General features: G+C 41.4%; 1 protein-coding gene across 2 annotated transcripts; it reads right to left on the minus strand.

Moving 5' to 3' along the window:
- Positions 1 to 1,645: 1,645 nt before the first annotated feature.
- Positions 1,646 to 3,443, minus strand: PSAF (photosystem I subunit F). 2 transcript variants are annotated; one of them, XM_010275789.3, is made up of 2 exons: positions 2,643 to 3,443; positions 1,646 to 2,153 (listed from the first exon to the last, which is right to left on the minus strand). In XM_010275789.3, the coding sequence occupies exon 1, from the start codon at positions 3,322 to 3,324 to the stop codon at positions 2,653 to 2,655; it is 672 nt and encodes a 223-aa protein (XP_010274091.1). In that variant the 5' UTR covers positions 3,325 to 3,443; the 3' UTR covers positions 1,646 to 2,153; positions 2,643 to 2,652. The 2 variants fall into 2 exon arrangements, with proteins under 2 accessions (XP_010274091.1, XP_010274090.1); XM_010275788.3 differs by having other exon boundaries at positions 1,646 to 1,916; positions 2,643 to 3,442.
- Between the last annotated feature and the right edge of the window lie 14,723 nt (positions 3,444 to 18,166).

An 18,166-nucleotide genomic window follows, 5' to 3' on the forward strand; every position in this document is an offset into this window, starting at 1 on the left:
ATATAACATTTTATGGGTTTGGTTTGAAGGAAAAAATAGGGAAAGGTAGGGAAACCTTTATAAACCTTGTATAGGTAGGTTTTGCTCTCTTTTCCTTTCTTTCTCTGCCTTTTCCTTCAAACCAAACATAACCTTAAGGATCTATATTTGATCTAATTATAAAATGATCGAATTCAGATTACCCTTAACAATTCAAATTTGAATTCAAACTGAGACAAGATACCATTTGCATTAATGGCAATGGGACGGGTTTGGGGTGGGGCACCCCTTCCCCATCCCCACCCCAAAGTTAAGATGCTCTGCTCCATCTCCACCTCGTCCCTATTGTCAAGGCGGGTTTAGGGCAGGGAACTCACTCCTCGTTAAGGGTGGGGAATCCCCGGTTTTTTTCCATTCCAAGACAATCACCTAAAAATAATCTAATTTGTGGGTATTTTACAAATAGGATTATGATAATTGGGGGTATTTTAGAAATTGAATTATGATAATTTGGGGGTACTTTACAAACAGAATTATGGGATCCAAGGATCTTAAGAATTTGGAGAAAACTTAGAGATATTATAAAAATCAATATTAAATCTAGAGATATTTTATTAATTTACCATCAGGTTCAAAGCGGGCTCGAAGAATTATATGCAAACCCCATCCACACCCCGTCCCCAATTCAGGGCAAAAATATTTTCCTTGTGCCCACCCACCCTTGTTTAAGATCGGGTAAAACTTGAGGCGAGGCCCCATTTTTATGGGAGAAATTGCCATCCCTAATTTGCATCCCTATAAAATTCGAAAGCTCATTGTGTTATCAGAGCTTACCATCTTAACTAACAACTCGATCATCCAGCCTCCAAAAATTGTAGAACCTAGAAAGCCGACTAAAATTGACTAGTAGATTGGATTCATGTCGAATTTTGGCATGAATGGTCTCTGAACTGATGACTAGGTCCAGAGTTTGCAAATAACCATATATTAGGACATATTAAATTTAAGAGGGTGTTCTACGAAGTGAATTGTTTTTCTTGTTGCTGATTCCATAAATAAATTAAAACCATTATATTTGAAAACAGATTGTTCTTAAAACAAAAACATAAAAAAACATGTTCTTGAATATTCAATACCATGCTCCATAAATCATATTTTCTATACTAGAAATTTTGTTTTTGTTTTACAAATCAATATTTTGTTTGGTTTCGAAATTATGTATTGTATTTTCAACATAAAACCTACTTGTTTTTCCCTTTGACAACAAAAATAGAGTTCAATAACATGTTTTTATTTTTTACTAATATAGCAAAAAAACAAAAGTTGTTATAGAAACGCCCCTTAAATTGCATGATTTAGATTTGAATTAAGAAATTTATGATTTAATACATGTCTATGGCCCCCATTTTGATACTTAATAGTTGGTGCATTTGTATTAATTTAAATTGGGTTTGGATAAGCTACAGGATTTGTGCTTTTAAAGCTGTTTTAGTGCACAAAGCTCAAAAGCAAAAAATTATCCAATTAGGGGATTATTGAATGGATTAGTATACTTTTGCTTTGTTAGCATTGAATAATTTGTAGAATTAACTAGAAATTTGCAAGAAAATGATCTAAACAATAAAAAACAACCCTTTTCTTTAGTCTGTTAACAAGAAATCTGTAATTAAAAAATCTAAACAAATCCAGCAGAGGTTGTTCTTCTTGATTGGTTTTGCTAAATCCATTGTTTGGAACAGATATCAAACAAGATAACTAAAGCACTAATCACAAAATGTAGCATGAAGAACTTTAGTTTGTGTTCAACAAAAATACAGATAAATACAATTACAACTATAAGTACAAGACTTTTTCATTCATCTCTTCTTTCTCTCTTCAATAACCACCAAATGTGAAGCTCTTCTCTTCCCCTCCTATCTTCCCTTCTCCCAATGCACCTGAACCATTATCAATGCATAAAAGAAATAAGATATAAAAACAAGTAATTTGAATATATATATATATATATATATATATATATATATATATGGGATGGCCCAGATTCCTAGACGTGAGAAATGAGTCAGTTATCTACTAGCCCACTAGAAGCCCATGTCGTAGATGGGCCCATGGGTAAAATTAGATGGTCCCAATTGATGGATGCATCGTTGAAAGTAATCACCACCGCACATTCACTGAAAAAGTAAATAAATTACAAAAGATTATAATGACTTAGAGGCTCATTTTAACACTCGTAATAGTTTAAAATGATTTAATAGACCTTCCATTATACGGAAATGAAAAATAACGGTTTTGACCATAATGTCCATTGTAATATATTTAATCAAAATAAAATAAAAAATAGAAATGTCAATGCTCTGGATTAAGCATATTTCATTCAGTTTATGTGGTAATTAGATCAGTTCATGGGCCGGGTTTTGGAAAAACTTGAATGGGCCCGATCCAAAGCCTAAGCCCCAAACAACTTTGCTCTTGATAAAACGCAGGCAATCCGTTCCTTTCATTCAGTTTTGTTACTTGTTTGGGCCTCAGCCCATTAAACATTATGTAGTGGTAATTAGATATGTTCATGGGCCGGGCATGGGCTTAACCATTTTTAAACGACAATACAAAATACAAACCATTCTTAACGGAAAGTCGGTTGATAGTGAAAATAGACTAACCTCTTTAGATTCAGACATCCTTGACGACGAGTTCACCGTTGACGAACTCTCTGTAGGCTGAAACGGGCCAGCTGAAGCCTCGGAAGAGCAACCTCGAGGCCAACGGCACGTCGATAATGATCTCCTTCTGGGTCGGCTTTTTCTCATCCCTGATCGCAATCAAGTAGCTGCGGCCGACCCACCCGATCCACCCAGCGATGTACAGGAACAAAATACCGGGCTTGATGAACTCGCCCCAGTGGCGCTGGTCCCCACTCACGATCAAGTGAGGGAGACCGTCGGATCCGCAGAGCAGCCCCTGCTTTCCGTAATTGTCGAATCTACGCTTGGTCTTTTCCATGGTTGCTTTGAGGGCTAGCGCGGGTGCAGAGTCGGGAGCGTAGCGTTTCAGCTCGTTCTCGAGCTTCTTGAGCTGCTGCTTCTCGCGCTTGGCGAATTGCTTTGATTCCTTGCATGGTGTGAGGCCTGAGATGTCGGCAGCTGCGGGGAGCGGAGCCGACAGGAGAATGGAGGAGAGTGCTAGCGCGGCGGAGAAGGCTTGGAGGGAGGATGTGGAGGAGGAAGATTGCTGTTGGTTTGGGGTTGGAGAGGCTGAGCAGAGGATGGGAGTGCGTGTTTTCTGGGAGATGAATCTGGGTTTTGAGATGGGTTTGGAGAGGGAGGTGGGTATGGTGAGAGACATCTTTTCTTCGCTACTCCCTGCTTTGGGTTGTGCAGAATAAAAAAGAAAAGGGTTGCAGAGAGGGGAGAGAGAGAGAGAGATTGAGAAGGGAGTGTGGAGGGGTTGGTTTTAGATTCGGTGAGAGGTAGAAGAGGTGGAGAAGCGGGGTGGAGAGATGGAGAGGATAAGGTTAGGAGGAGTGTGATGGCTGAGTTGGGGCTTGGTGATTGGTTGAGGGTGCCTGTCTTTGGTTTTGGGGGGCTAATGAGATTTTCTTTCTATCTCCAAAGGGGGGATTATTTCTTCCTTTTTTTTTCTTTTATTCTTTGTACATTTTTTTTCTTTTTTTCTTGTGAAATCAAAATCATTTCAAAATAAAATATTTGCAATTTATGCTGGACCGTTCATCAAACCGTTCATCAAAATAAAATATCTACAGATTAGAGGTATTTAGTTTTTTTATGGATCAATCAAGACCGTTCATCAAACCAGGAGTGATTGATCATTAATCAATGGACAATAAGTAATGAAGAAATTGCTTAGTGTACGTGGAAACAGGGGGTCCTCAAATTTCTTGGCTGATTTGTTCTGAGATGAGGAAATGCTACTATGCAACGAGTATATGGAATTCCTGGACACCATGCCCTCGAGACAAAGTGGGATTTGTAGATAATTTTGTGTTGGGGAATGTGATTTGGTGGGCCCCGCCATGTCTCTAGGTGAATTCACATCTGCGCCCCACCAACGCCCAACGCCCCAAGCACATTCCAATCGTGTATGAGGAACATCTTCCACTGTCAATTTTAGTGGGAGATGTTTCCAATACACGCTGAGATGTTGATGGTTTTCAAAATCCGATGGGACCGGAAAAATTGGAAACCAGTTAGGTGATCAGTTCTGTTTTACTTTAGAATCGATATTTTCCCAAAAACTATTGATTTGGTCAATAAATCGTTGATTTGGGCGGTCAAACTGTTTGAACTGTTCAATGGTTTGGCTGGTTTTTATTTTTTTTTTAATTTTTTTAATATTCTTTATTTTTTTGCCAAAATGGATCATCCGTTCAATTTAAACAATCAGACTGTTAGACCCAAGAACCGAACCCTTGATCGGTTCATTGTCCACTTGAATGTGGGGCGTTTGTAGGGCACCCTTTGTGGGGCGTATATGTGCTCTCCCTAAAGAATTAATTATAGTTTGTCTACATATATGGTGTGTCTTACACTTGCCAATTTGCCATAGGATAGGCATGTGTATGCATGCCTTCCACGAAACAAATTACAATGCAAGTATGTAAGGGGGTCATTGGACCGCAACATTTTTAGATGGGCTTTAGGTCGCATTTGGCATACCTTTGTCATGTATGGGATTTGTTAAGTGAAAATGAAATAATAGAAACACATAAGAGTATATAATTGTTTTATATTTTTAATTTTTTAAATAGCTAATAATTATTTATATTTTATATACTACTTTTAATAATTTTTTTATAATACAAAAAAAAAACAATAATTTATTTTAGCTAGGCTTTTTCATCAAATTGATGAAACTAACCAACCCAATCAACTCGACCTGAGTTGGTCAGTTTTCTAGTATTTCCAGTGGGCTTTGGATTAGTTTTTCTTTGGCCATTTGTACACTGACCAAGACCAAACGACCAAACCATAAATATATATTAATATTTTTTATTTTAAATATAATTTTTAACATGGGAAAGTGGGAATATTCCCATATTTCTTAGACTAAATATTTTATATGATAAATTAAATTTTAAAATTTATTTTTTTAATAATGTCACTATAATTTTTTTAAATTCAATATAGTTTCTTTTAGTTTAAATCTTTTGAACCAACCGAGCAAACCAAAAATCGATCCAAACCGATACAACCCGAGATAGCATGTTTTCACTAATGGTTAGTCGATTTCAAGTGACCAAATCCCCAACTCTAGGTCGATTTGGTTGATAAAACAGCCTAGAACTAAATCGAACCAACCTGTGAACACTCTTAATTTCAGCTAAATTAATAGCCAAATCTCTAATAAATAACAATAGTTTAATCTCGAATAATTATTGAAAATTTATAGCAAAAATACACAATTATTGAAAATATATTGATAATGAAAATACAATAAATAACCAATAAAAATACAACAACTACAAAATACAAGTGTTGCTGCCTTGGATGGGCCAAGGACAACAAGGTAATTACGCTTTCCGAGCTGAGGGCTTGTTGATGAGTCCAAGGTTCGAGGTGGTCGAGGGCCTGTAGATTAGTCCTGCGTAGGAAGAGAACACATCAGAGGCCTCAAGTGCTAACCTGAGGTGGAGACTCCGACGGTCAAGATAGCGAGAGTATGATGATGAGTGGATGAGGCCTAAGTTAGGATAGCTCAGACTGGGTCATGAGCAAAGCAACTGGGCTCCAAGTAGTAGAGTGTCTAGATACTCAACTTGGGGTGGGTGTGTGTGTGGGGGGGGGGGGGGGGGGGCATCCCCTATTTACACTAGAGAATGCCTAGAGGTAGGTGGGTGCAAACGACCAGGATGTAGTCTGACCTTGTGTGCGTGGCCATCCAAGGTCGCAGCGAGTGGTCATGCCATTAGGCCCACATTGCATGTCGGTTTCTGCTTCGTGTGATGTCCCTATTGGGTCCGCACTGTACGCCACCCTCTGCCACGTATGGACGTGCCATTGGTTTACCATAAGCGCCTACATCATTTTCCCCCCACTCTCGACGCCATGGTGGAGGTCTCAACTGAGGACCTCAGCTTTGGCCGAAGAGAGTGTGTTATCCTTGCTAAGAGGTGCTGAGTGGATTTCTTTGACAAGGACCTCAACCTCAGTTCGGCTTGTTAAGGAGGTACTTTGTCTTTGATAACGGTGGCGTCGACTTAGGCTTTGATTCTGCCTTTGAGAGTGTAGTGGAGGACCAGTCGTGCAGAGGCGTTGGCCTCAACTTCAGGGAGTTCAGTACTGTACTATGTATGGGTATGAGACATATGTGCCCCCAGTTATGCACTTTACTAGTATCATGAAGAATCTGTGCAAGGTGTCGGCTTCGGCTGGTGGTCGCCGTGTGAGATACGGGTGACAAATGGGTCTGTTGTGGTTGTGCGCAAGACGAGTGTTGTTGTTGACAGGTTGAGGATCGTATAGGAGACGGGTCTTGGCATTGGGTGTAGACCGTGTGTGGTATGGGTCCCCATGTTAACGGGTCAGGACCATGCCCGAGACGGGCTTCGGGTTGTAACCGTACGTGGGATGGATCGTCGCGCCATGTCTGTACGCGAGATGAGCGCCAAGTTTGCTGGATCATGCTATTTTTGGTTCAGGATCGTTGGGCGAATCGCTTGACTCAGTGAGTGGACCGGTCGACTCACTTGGCATTGTTTCATCTTCCCGAAATGAGTGACACGTGTCAGCCGATGAATTGGGCCGTAGAGGCGGTCACTGGATTGGGCCATAGAGGCAGCCACTCCGTGGCCACTGGATTGGAGGCGATCTGAGCCGTCAATTTTCCTTTAAATGGGGGACTTAGTCAAGACTGCCTTTACCATTTGCTTCCAAGAGCTTTAGACTTCAGAGACCTCGACTTTCTTCTTCTCTTTCCCTTAGCTTTTCAGACTTCCTTCGTTAGGTAAAGAACTTCAACCTATGGTGATGTCTTATTCAGATTCTGGCCTTGAGTACTATGACCTCCTTGACCCCTCTCGAGCGAGCTCCTTCCCCACCCCGGCGTTGGCCAGCAGTAGCGAAGGCCATTCTGGTGAGCCCAAGGTCCCTGCTTCGAGTCCTGAGGTCGAGGTGCTGAGGGAAAGGGCTGCTCCTGTAGGCGCTTAGTGCAGCCGAAGGGGCGATGATTCTCCCTATGAAAGTGTTGGGTCCATGGGGCCAAGAGAAGACGAGGGGTCCCTGGGGTCCCCCAAGGTAGTCAAGGGCGAGGAAGTTCCTGAGCCCAGTTCGAGGACAATGGCCGAGTACACGGTTCGAGGGGTGGCATTGGGGCGTCTTCCCCATTCTGAGCTAGATAGTGTCATCGACCTTGAGCAAGTGAAGGCCCTTGCCAAAAAGTACTATATCCCTTGGAAATATAGGCTTAGGGTCCCAGACACTAGTGATCGGCCATGGGCATTGGAGGAGGGTGAAATCTATGTCTTCCAACATTACTTAGAGTTTAGCCTTAGGTTTCCTCTTCCTCCCCTCATCCCCGAGCTGCTGAGGTGGTACGATATCACAATAAGCCAGCTAGCCCCCAACACCCTCAAGACAATAATAGTGGTGTTGGTGATGGCTTGACTTTGAGATGTTGAGCTAACCAAAAAGATCTTTCGAGGCATGTTCGTGTCGAGGCCACACCCTCAAGAGGCAAGCATATATTATTTCTAGGCTTGTTGCGGCCGAGCTGTATACAACCCTACATCCTGCACAACTGGAAGAGGAAATTCTTCTTTGTTTCTTGTCCTGAGGATTGGTCGTTTAGGTCAGGTTGGGGGGAGTAGAATCTGACTGTCGAGAAGGTAGCCCCTTATCTTTGGGACAATGAAGCTGATGTGATTACCCACATTCGAGTGTCAGGGACAATCTAGGCCAAGCCCCTAGTAGAGGAGGAGTTACCCTTGGTGTTGACTGGTCTCAGCCTCGCCTGCCTTGGTAGGAGAACTTCTGTAGTCGGCTTTAACACATCAACTTTCCTTCTCTTGCATATGAGTACTGATATGTTTACTTTGTTTCTTTGCAGAGATGCCTCTTAACGCCAAGCAAATGTTGCTAGAGAAGGCTAAGTCCTTGAAGAGGATGCCAAGTGCCAGCCCGTCACAGAGACAGACACCGAGGGACGTGGTGCCAGTTGATAGAACCCCTCGGCTGCCAGTGCCTGCTAGTGCCGGAGCTGATCGAGGAAAGAGGCCAGTCGAGGGAGACCGGCACTGAGAGTCTAGTCAGAAGAGGCCAGTTGATCCACCTCAACCCCTAGCGGGGAAGAGGTTTGCACACAAGGATCACCCAGCCGAGGGCGACAACAGAAGAGGAAAAGTCAGCAACACGCAAAGGGGGCCTCCAGCCAAGGGGGCCATAGGGGGGTCTCATCCTTCAGACCCTTAATCTTCACCCAAGCCACAAGGTAAAGGTCAGTTAGTGACGCAGTGTACATTCCGCCCATAGTGGAACATCAAAGAGGGGGATTCGTTCAACAGAAGGGGTGTCGGGAGGGCCTTGGTGACTGAGGTGATCCCTTAAGGGGATTGTCTTGCAATGACAAACCAAAGACTATAGGACCTTCGCAATAGTGCTCTGGATCACTTGGCTGAGGTATGCTATATTCTTGTCTTGTCTCTTCAATAAAACTTTGCCTGTTTTGACTCTAAGCTACTGATGAAGGTGTTCTTGTTGTAGACGTCATAGTACTTCGTCGCCCTATGTGACAAGTTTGAAGTGTTTCTTTAACAGCTGAAGAACTTTGAGAAGAAGAGAGAGCAGCTCGAGGTGTGGGTTGTTGAGGCCAAGAGCAGCCGATAATCAACTGCCTTGGCCATGCAGGAGGAGAAGGAGCTAAGGAGGGTTTTGGAGGAGGACCTCAACCTAGAGAAGGCTCTTACAATGGAGCTAAAGGAAGCCTTGAAGAAGGCCGATGACATGCTGAAGCAGCCCGAGATTAAGCGTGTCTGGCTAGACAAGGCTCTAGCGGCTGCCTGGGCACAGGTGGTGGAGGCCAAAGAGAAGGCCAAGGATGCCGTCGAGGTGTGGAAGACGATGATAGAGTACAAGATGGCGCTCACTGACTATGGGGCTGAGTCTTATTTGGAGGGTATCGAGGACACCAAGCTCCAGGTGTTGCAGTTGATGCCCAACTTTCCGGTCAACCAACTGGGGTTACCTATTGAGGCTCCTTCTTCCGAAGTGCTTGCTACTGAGGTCCCTACCACTGAGGTCCCAACTATTGGCGTTCCTCCTTCTACCGAGGTTCCTACTCCCGTCGAGGACGTCACATGAGTTGCTCCTTTGTTCCTCCCTTTTGTTTTTTCTTTTGTTCAAAACATTTTGTAAGGGACTCAATCTCCCCCAACCGAGGCTAAACTTTTGTAAAGCTGAACATATAATATCAATGAAATAGTTGGTTACTTCTGCATCCTGGTGTATTGACTCTGGGGCTTCTACTCATGCGTGTAACTGTAGGGGTTCAAAACAAGCAGAAGGCTGAGTGACGGGGAAGTGATACTTTAGTTGGGGACTTCTACACGTGTTGCAGCTCTAACTATAGGAACTGTAGAATTGTATTTTAGAGAATGAATTATTACATCAAAAGATTGTCTTTATGTACCCAATTTGAGAAGAAAATTGATTTCTATTTCAAAACTATGTGTGGATGGTTATTCTGTTTTTTTTAGTAATGTGATTACTATCAAAAGGAATAACAAATTCCTCGCATATGAAGAACTTGAGAATGGTCTCTATGTACTCCATCCTTCACTGGAAATAAATTTAACCGAAACTATGTCGGATAATATCCCCAAGAAAAGAACACGTGAAACGGTTAATCCTACATGCCTGTGGCATTACTGACTTGGCCATATCAATTTAGAACGTATCACAAGATTGGTAAAGGATGGTCCCTTGGATTGTCTAACTGTACAAGATCTTCTAACTTGTGAACCTTGCCTTTACAGTAAGATGACTAAATGGCCATTTACAGGAAAGCCTGAAAGATCTACAAGCACACTTGACCTTATACATACTGATGTATGCGGTCCCCTAAATGTTAGGACACGTAACCAGCACGTTTATTTAATAACTTTTATCGATGATAACTCACGGTATGGTTACGTGTACCTAATGAGACACAAGTCTGAGTCATTTGAAAAGTTTAGAGAATTCTAACAAGAAGTCAAAAAACAGTTAGGGAGAAATATTAAAGACCTTCGATTAGATCAAGGATGCGAATATCTCTCCGACGAATTCAGGGACTACTTAAAGGACAAAGGGATTGTTTCACAACTGGCTCCTCCTGCTACACCATAATTAAATGGTGTATCAGAGAGGAGAAACCAAACCCTATTAGATATGATTCGATCACTTCTCATTCACTCAGAATTGTCTACATCTTTTTGGGGGTATGCATTGAAGACTGTGATATACATGCTAAACCGGGTTCCAACCAAATCCATTCTTAAAACTCCCTATGAGCTATAGATCGGAAACAAACCAAGTGTAAGACACTTAAAGGTTTGGGGTTGTCCGGCACATGTTAAAAGAACAGGTGCTAACAAATTAGAATCCAAGACCAGTCGTTGCCTATTTGTAGGTTACCCCAAAGGCTCTGTAGAATATTTATTTTATGACTCTAAGGAGCAAAAGGTGTTTTGCAGTTGAAATGCCCATTTCTTAGAGGAAGATTACATCCTGGATAATCATCATTAAGAAGTTGTTCTTGATGAGGAGAGCCCAGGAGTAGTGGGAGATGTCCCACAAGCTCCAGAAATTAACCAACCTAGAAGATCTACCCGGGTTTCCAGGCCTCCAATTCATTACGGATTTGATCAAGCAAGTTACTTGATGGAAGCCATGGACAGCGAAGAGGATCCCGTGACTTATACGGAAGCTATGTTGGGCATAGATTCCTTGAAGTGGGTAGATTTCATGAGAGCTAAGATGGACTCAATGGAAACCAATGGAGTCTGGACTCTGGTGGATCCGCCCCTGGGGAAAAAGCAACTGATTGCAAATGGATATATAAGAGGTAGAAGGGCCCCGATGGTAAGGTTGAGACCTACAAGGCTCGTCTTGTGGCAAAAGGCTACAATCAAAAAGAGGGAATCGACTATGAGGAAACCTTTTCGCTCGTGGCCATGCTTAAATCCATTAGGATCCTACTAGCTGTAGCAGCATACCATGACTATGATATTTGGAAAATTGATGTCAAAACCGTGTTCTTGAATGAAGATCCTACTGAAGATATCTATATGCAGCAACCGCAAGGTTTCATAGCTATAGGTCAGGAACACATGGTATGTAAACTTAATCGGTCCGTATATGGACTTAAGCAAACTTCTAGGAGCTGGAACATTTGGTTTGACTCTACCATCAAACAGTTTGACTTTGATTAGAATCCAGATGAGCCCTGAGTTTACAGGAAGACTCGTGGGGATAAGGTTACGTTTTTTGTTCTGTATGTAGATGACATTCTACTCATTGGGAATGATGTAGGAATGTTAACTCTAGTGAAAGTGTGGCTTTTGCAACAATTCTCCATGAAAGATCTTGGAGAAGCCTCCAACATATTGGGACTTCAACTCTATAGAGATAGATCAAAGAGGATAATAGGATTATCCCAGTCTACTTACATTGATAAGATTGTTAAAAGATACAGTATGGAGAACTCTAAGAAATAAAATGTTTCTTTCAGGCACGGAGTCACTCTCTCCAAGGGTATGTCTCCCAAGACTCCCAAAGAGATTGAGGGCATGAAAGAGATTCCCTATGCCTCAGCCGTAGGGAGCATCATGTATGTCATACTGTACACTCGTCCTAACATTACTCAGGTAGTGAGTGTGGTAAGTAGATACCAGCCTAATCCAGGGCAAGAGCACTAGACCGCTGTGAAAAGTATATTGAAATACCTTCGAAGGACAAAAGAGTTTTGTCTGGTATTCGATGGTAGTTCACTACATATCCAAGGGTATATTGATGTCGATTTCTAGTCAGACCCAGATGATAGAAAGTCTACAACTGGTTATATTTTCATGATGGGATCGTGTGTAGTTAGCTGGAAAAGCAGCAAATAGGGGTCCACCACAGATTCCACAACCGAGGCCAAGTACATTGCCGCAAGTGAAGCTACCAAGGAAGCCATATGGATTAAAAAGTTCATTTAGGAATTAGGAGAAGTTTCATCCAACACATTACCCATTCCACTGTTGTGAGACAACACTAGAGCCATTACTCAGGCTAAGGAGCCACGAGCCCACTTGAAGTCGAAGCACATCGAGAGGAAATACCATATACTACGGGAGATAGTTGGAAGAGGGGGTGTCCTGATTCAGAAGGTAGCATCAGTGGAAAATGTAGCAGACCCATTGACTAAGCCACTAACACAGAAAGTGTTTGAGAAACACGTGGAAAGTATGAGACTCCAGCTTATACCCGATTGGACCTAAGTACAAGTGGGAGCTGTTAGACAGTTTATGCCCTTAGCTCTAATCAGATTGATGTACATTACGTCATTTATTGTAAATGAATAAAGTGCATAATTGATTCATGTGATTTGGTGCGTTTCTGTGTAATACCCTTAAACTTGACACTTATGAGACTTATGTTAGTTTAGAATCTTTAGTCATTGGATAGATCTAGGGAGATTTATCCTGCCAAGGTTGACACTGATGTGCCGCCAAGTTTGGTTGGGATAACTTGTCTTAGCTGCCAAGGTGAGACCTGAGGTACATGCAATGTGGGTTTTCTTGAAACCCTGAATCGGACCAAATTCCAGTATTGCCCTGGACCTTGGAGATAGATGGGCAAAAGTGGAATATTTCACCTGACCCCTAAACTCAATTATGGTACTGCACTAGGTGTCAGATTGGACTGTCTTTGATGTGCCAATCAATAAGATCCTTAGAGGGGGTCAAAACCTGGGTATGTTGGGACAGTTTGAGAATTCACCTGAGTGGGTGATCATAGTGACAAGAGATCAGCCCCTTTGTCAGACAAAGTGAATGATCGGGGAATGCACTCTCTTTGAAGGAAACCTAAATTTCCGGCAGTGGATTTCAAAAGTGTTTGAAATTTGTTTTTGCAAAATATATTTATATAGAGATATACATATATATTATGGTTTTAAATTGTTTGCAAAAAGGCTTTTATTCCTGGGATCCATGTGAGTAGAGAGTGCAACACTATACCTTGCAGTTGAGGGAGAGGTCCTCTCTTGTTGGGTAATGTTTGATCATTAAGGGCTGAGAGGTTAAGTGTAAGGCCATTGAGGGTAATACCTGATGGGCTAATCTTGCATCTGCCCATAGTCATTGGGTTTTCATAAGGTGACTGGACCCAATGACCATTTAGTGTAAATGTTGGGCCCATTAAGAGCCATGGTGATGGACTCAAGGGTTCACTGTGTCCTATGGTGAATTCGGCCAGGCCTTGTAACAAAGGCTGGGTTGAACCCATGTGGCAGATGTGTAGATCGATGTTAGGGTCCCATGCCATACAAAGAGAGCCAAGTTAGCCATCATATTAAAGGGTAAGTGAGTAATATGAATTATTGGGCCTAAAGCCCACTTCAAACTAGGCTTAAGTTAGTTAATTAAAAGGGGGCAAAATCTGATTTATGACCCGATTAGGATTAGTTGAAGGATAAGATAAGTCTTATCAATTTAAGAGTCCGATCCAAAAATCAGATTTGGATCAAGAAACTCTCTCCTATTTGGATTAGGAGGCTGATCCAAAGAAGGCTATAAATAGGGGGCGAATTCTTCAGTTTAAACTCACTCTTAGCAACTTGCAGAATTCTCCCTAGTTCTTGCCGCCCCTACCCAGTTCGATTCCCACCTGTGGAACTGATCAAGAAAGGTTCTTGATATTGTTTCTTGCTAGAAGAAACAATTTGAAGTCATGCTCACCAACCCTTGTTTGATTCTTACTGAAGAATTTAGGTTCTTGTTGAAGAACCATCCTGCTGATCCTGCTTTACCATACACTGTATCATCTTCAATGGAGGCGGGTTTTGGTCTTCTCTTTGGGCGTGAACACCTACGTTGGGAGATACTGTTACTTCGTATCAGATATATCCCTCACTTCCCATTTGGTTTTAGATCTGGTCCAGTTTTGATTCAAGAACGAACCTTGAAAATGCAATTTTCTAAATTAAGGAATACGATTCCTGGATGGGTGAGAAAGAAATTTTTGAAATTTCGCTCAACTTTCCTGTAGGGTTCGACCATCTATATGATGGAACTCCCATCCCTTCAGGCACTCCACCTTCTACACTTATCATATGATTTTGTTCAATAGGTTTGTTAGCAGGTTTAACTCCTAGTTTTCCAATTTCTTGCAAGAGGTTAAGAAAAATACTTCCTTTGGGAGACAAATCCCATGTTTGGATTTTGCTACCTCAATTCCCAAGAAATGTCATAACTCTCCCAGGTCTTTGACCTCAAACTCTTGGTGAAACAATTGCGTAAGAGAGTCAATATCATGGGTATCACTACCTATCATAACAGTGTCATCGACATATACATCAAGTAGAGTCAAGGAGGAATCCATCTTCTTAATGAAAAGAGTGTGATCTGACTAGGCCTGTACATAGCCAAATTTTTCAAGGGCCTGTTTGAATCTATTAAAACATGCTCTAGGAGATTGTTTTAGTCCATATAAGGCTTTGTTCAGTCGACAAACCTTCTTCCCCACTTCTGCATTATAGAATCTAGGAGGCAACTCCTTATACACCTCCTTCTATAAATCACCATTGAGGAAGGCATTTTTGACATCCATTTGAAATAATGGCCATGAGAAATTTGCTGCAATGGATAGTAGAACTTTGATAGTATTCATCTTGGCTATCAATGCAAAAGTTTCCAAATAGTCTATGCCATATTCTATGTAAACCCCTTTGCAACTAATCTGGCCTTATATCTTTCAACAGAGCCATCTGCACCCAACCTATTTATTTCCTTTAGGTTAATCAACTAGCTCCCATGTATTGGTTTTTAGAAGAGCATCCATCTCCACCTTCATTACATCCTTCCACTTAGGTGCTGACAAGGCTTCCTACATTGTTTTGGGAATGGTAATTGCAGCAGTAGATGCCAAAAAGGACTTATAGGATGGAGACAAGTAATCATAAGAAGGTAACTAAGAAATACAATGGGCTATAGATGAGTTACAATAATGCTTCCCCTTACAAACTGCAATTGGAAGATCAAGATCATCCAAAGGAGGAGGGGAAGGCTTAACAATGGAAGCCATGGAAAGTATCTCATCTGTAGCAAGGGATAAAGGGACTAGGGTACCTAAATCTGGAGCTGTAGAGGGAATTGGAGTTGGCTTGGACTGTTGATGACCAAAATCAACCTGCCTCCACTACCCGTGATACATCCTCAAATCCTGACATCTTTGATAGCCCTCCTCACTACACCCCCCTTCAGTGGTTGGGACATTAATGGAATTTCTGATGAATGAGGTCCCATATCACTTTTCTCCCCCTAAGAAGAAACTCTATGATAATAGGGTACGTCTTCAAAGAATGTGACATCCATAGAAGCAAAGCATTTCCTCGAAATAGGCTCATAACAGCAGGATCCTTTTTAATTTAGTGCATGCCCAAGAATGATACATTTCAAAGCTTGAGGATCAAATTTAGGGTGAGGAGGTCCAAGAATTTGAACAAAGCAAGTGCATCCAAAGGTCTTAAGATGAATTGTAAACAAGTTTTTATTAGGGTATAATAGGCTAAATGGAGTTCTCATGTCAAGGACCTGTGAAGGAACTCAATTAATGAGGTACACAATAGTGTGAATAGCATATCCATAGAAACTATGGGAACATTGGAAGTTAACATAATGCTTTTGGCCACCTCCAATATATGCCTATTTTTCCTCTCAATAACCCCATTTTGTTGAGGTGTATGAAGACAAGTACTTTGATGGATAACCCCATGATCAAGGAGATATGAAGCCAATGGTTTAACAAAGTACTCTTTAGAATTATCGGATCTGAAAGATTTGATTTTGACCCCAAACTAGGTCAGAACCATCTGATGAAAATTTTGATTTAGGGTAGGGACCTCATCTCGAGAGCGCATAAGATAAACCCATGAGAAATGAGTGTAGTCATCAACAAACAACAAAAAATATCTATATCCCTCCATAGCAGTGATGTGATATTGTCCCCGAACATCGGTATGCACAAATTCAAAAGGAATACTACTTTTATTGCTCAAAGAATAGGTTGTTCTATAGTGCTTTGCAAGTTCACAACTTTCACATTTTAAACTAGATGTTTAAACTAACTCAAACAATCTAGGAAATAAAATTCTTCAAAGATCTAAAAGATAAATGGCCTAACCGATTATGCCAAAGCATAATCGCCTTATAGACTGAGAAACTAGTGACCTCCCCACTTCTCTATCTTCTCCATGTGAATGCCCTCCAAGCAGGTAGATTCCATTCGTCTCACAGCCAATCCCAACCATCTTCTTTGTCTCTAGATCCTGAAAAACACACCGATTAGAAAACAAAGTCTATGAAGAGTTTTGATTTTTAGTGATACTACTAACTGAAAGTAGGTTAGTACTACGTTTAAGAATATGCAAAACTGAGGACAAGGAAATGGCACCAGACAATCTAATGTCTCCCTTGCCAGAAATGGGAACAAGGGAGCCATCAATCATGGACACTTTGTCTATGCCAAAGGACAAACAATAAGTATTAAATAATGAGAATAAGCTAATCATATGGTCAGAGGCACCTGAATCTATAACCCAACAAGGTTTATTGTTACCTGGGGCTAAAGCATGAAATGCTAAAGCCCTTGGACCCGAATGAGTAAATGCAGAAGTGGAAGGAGATGAGGTAGCTGGTGGTTGAGATGAGGGTGCTAAAGTGACAACCTCACTTTCCAACTGAGTTGGGGTAGCTCGGACAACAGCCAAGGTGCCTAGGGGTGTGGTTCTTGTGCTAGAGGATGAAGTACCATCGATAATATTTGCCACATCGGCATTCCCCTTTTTGTTTTTGAGCTTTGCTAGAACTAGATGTGGATAGAGTTTCCAACATGTGTTCTTAGTATGCTTTGGTTTCTTGCAATCATCACAAACTAAGTCCTTCTTGTCCTCTTTCTTCATATCCCTTTCCTTGTCACCCCCAAACTTCGGTTTTACTTCTATTAGGGCTGATTCCATAGGCTGATATTGTAGCATAACTTTTCTCCTACTTTCTTCATTGTGCACTAAGGAATAAGCCTGAGATAATGTCACACTCTCTCTAGTGAGAAGTTGCTGCCTCACAATGTCATATTCTAGGTTTAGACCTGCTAGGAATTCAAAAACTCTATTGGTTTCAACCTATTTCCTGTATGTCTGTGCATCCTTCTGGTTTTCCCACTCAATTGTCTCTAGATGATCAATTTCATGCCACAAAGACTTCAAGGTAGAGAAGTAAATTGAGACCGGTTTCTCTCCCTACTTAAGATTATTGACTTCACATTTCAGTTCATAGGCCTTAGCGACATTAAGTGGTTGAGAATAGGTTTTTCTCATGATGTTCCAAATTTCCTTGGCAGTTTTGGCTCATAAATAATTTTGCCTTATATGAGGTCGCATTGAATTGCATAGCCAAGTCATGACCAAATAGTTCTCTTGAATCCATATGGCAAATAATGGGTCTTCCTTGGCTGGTTTCTTCACATCTCGCATCACATAGCCTAATGTCTCTCTACCCCCAATATCCATCATGGCTGATTGCACCCACTCCAAGTAATTTGATCCATCAAACTTCAATGTGGTAATTTGAAAAGTATTTCCAGTCATGTTTCCAATCTTGAAAATACCTTCCCCTTGAGTTTTCAACTCAGCTCCTGCCATCTCTACCAAGAATTTATCATAAAGAACTGATTTTTATCCTGAATAAAGGTAAATAATACCCTAAAACTACTAATAGTCAAATTGGGAAGCTGAAAGGGGCAAAGAAAACACCTAGAAAGTCTGAAACAAGTCTGATAATCTTTAAAAATTCATTACCAACCAATTTGGAATGCTAAAAAGGATCAATCCTTACCTAGAACTTGATCACGGTCAATAGGGTTTCAAAATATGAACTAAAGAAAACCCTAAAAAAATTTAGGAGAAATTAGGAAAAAAAAGCAACCACTCCTCC

Source organism: Nelumbo nucifera, chromosome 7 (genome assembly GCF_055504915.1).
Source record: "Nelumbo nucifera cultivar China Antique chromosome 7, China Antique-T2T, whole genome shotgun sequence".
Classification (NCBI taxonomy): Eukaryota; Viridiplantae; Streptophyta; class Magnoliopsida; order Proteales; family Nelumbonaceae; genus Nelumbo; species Nelumbo nucifera.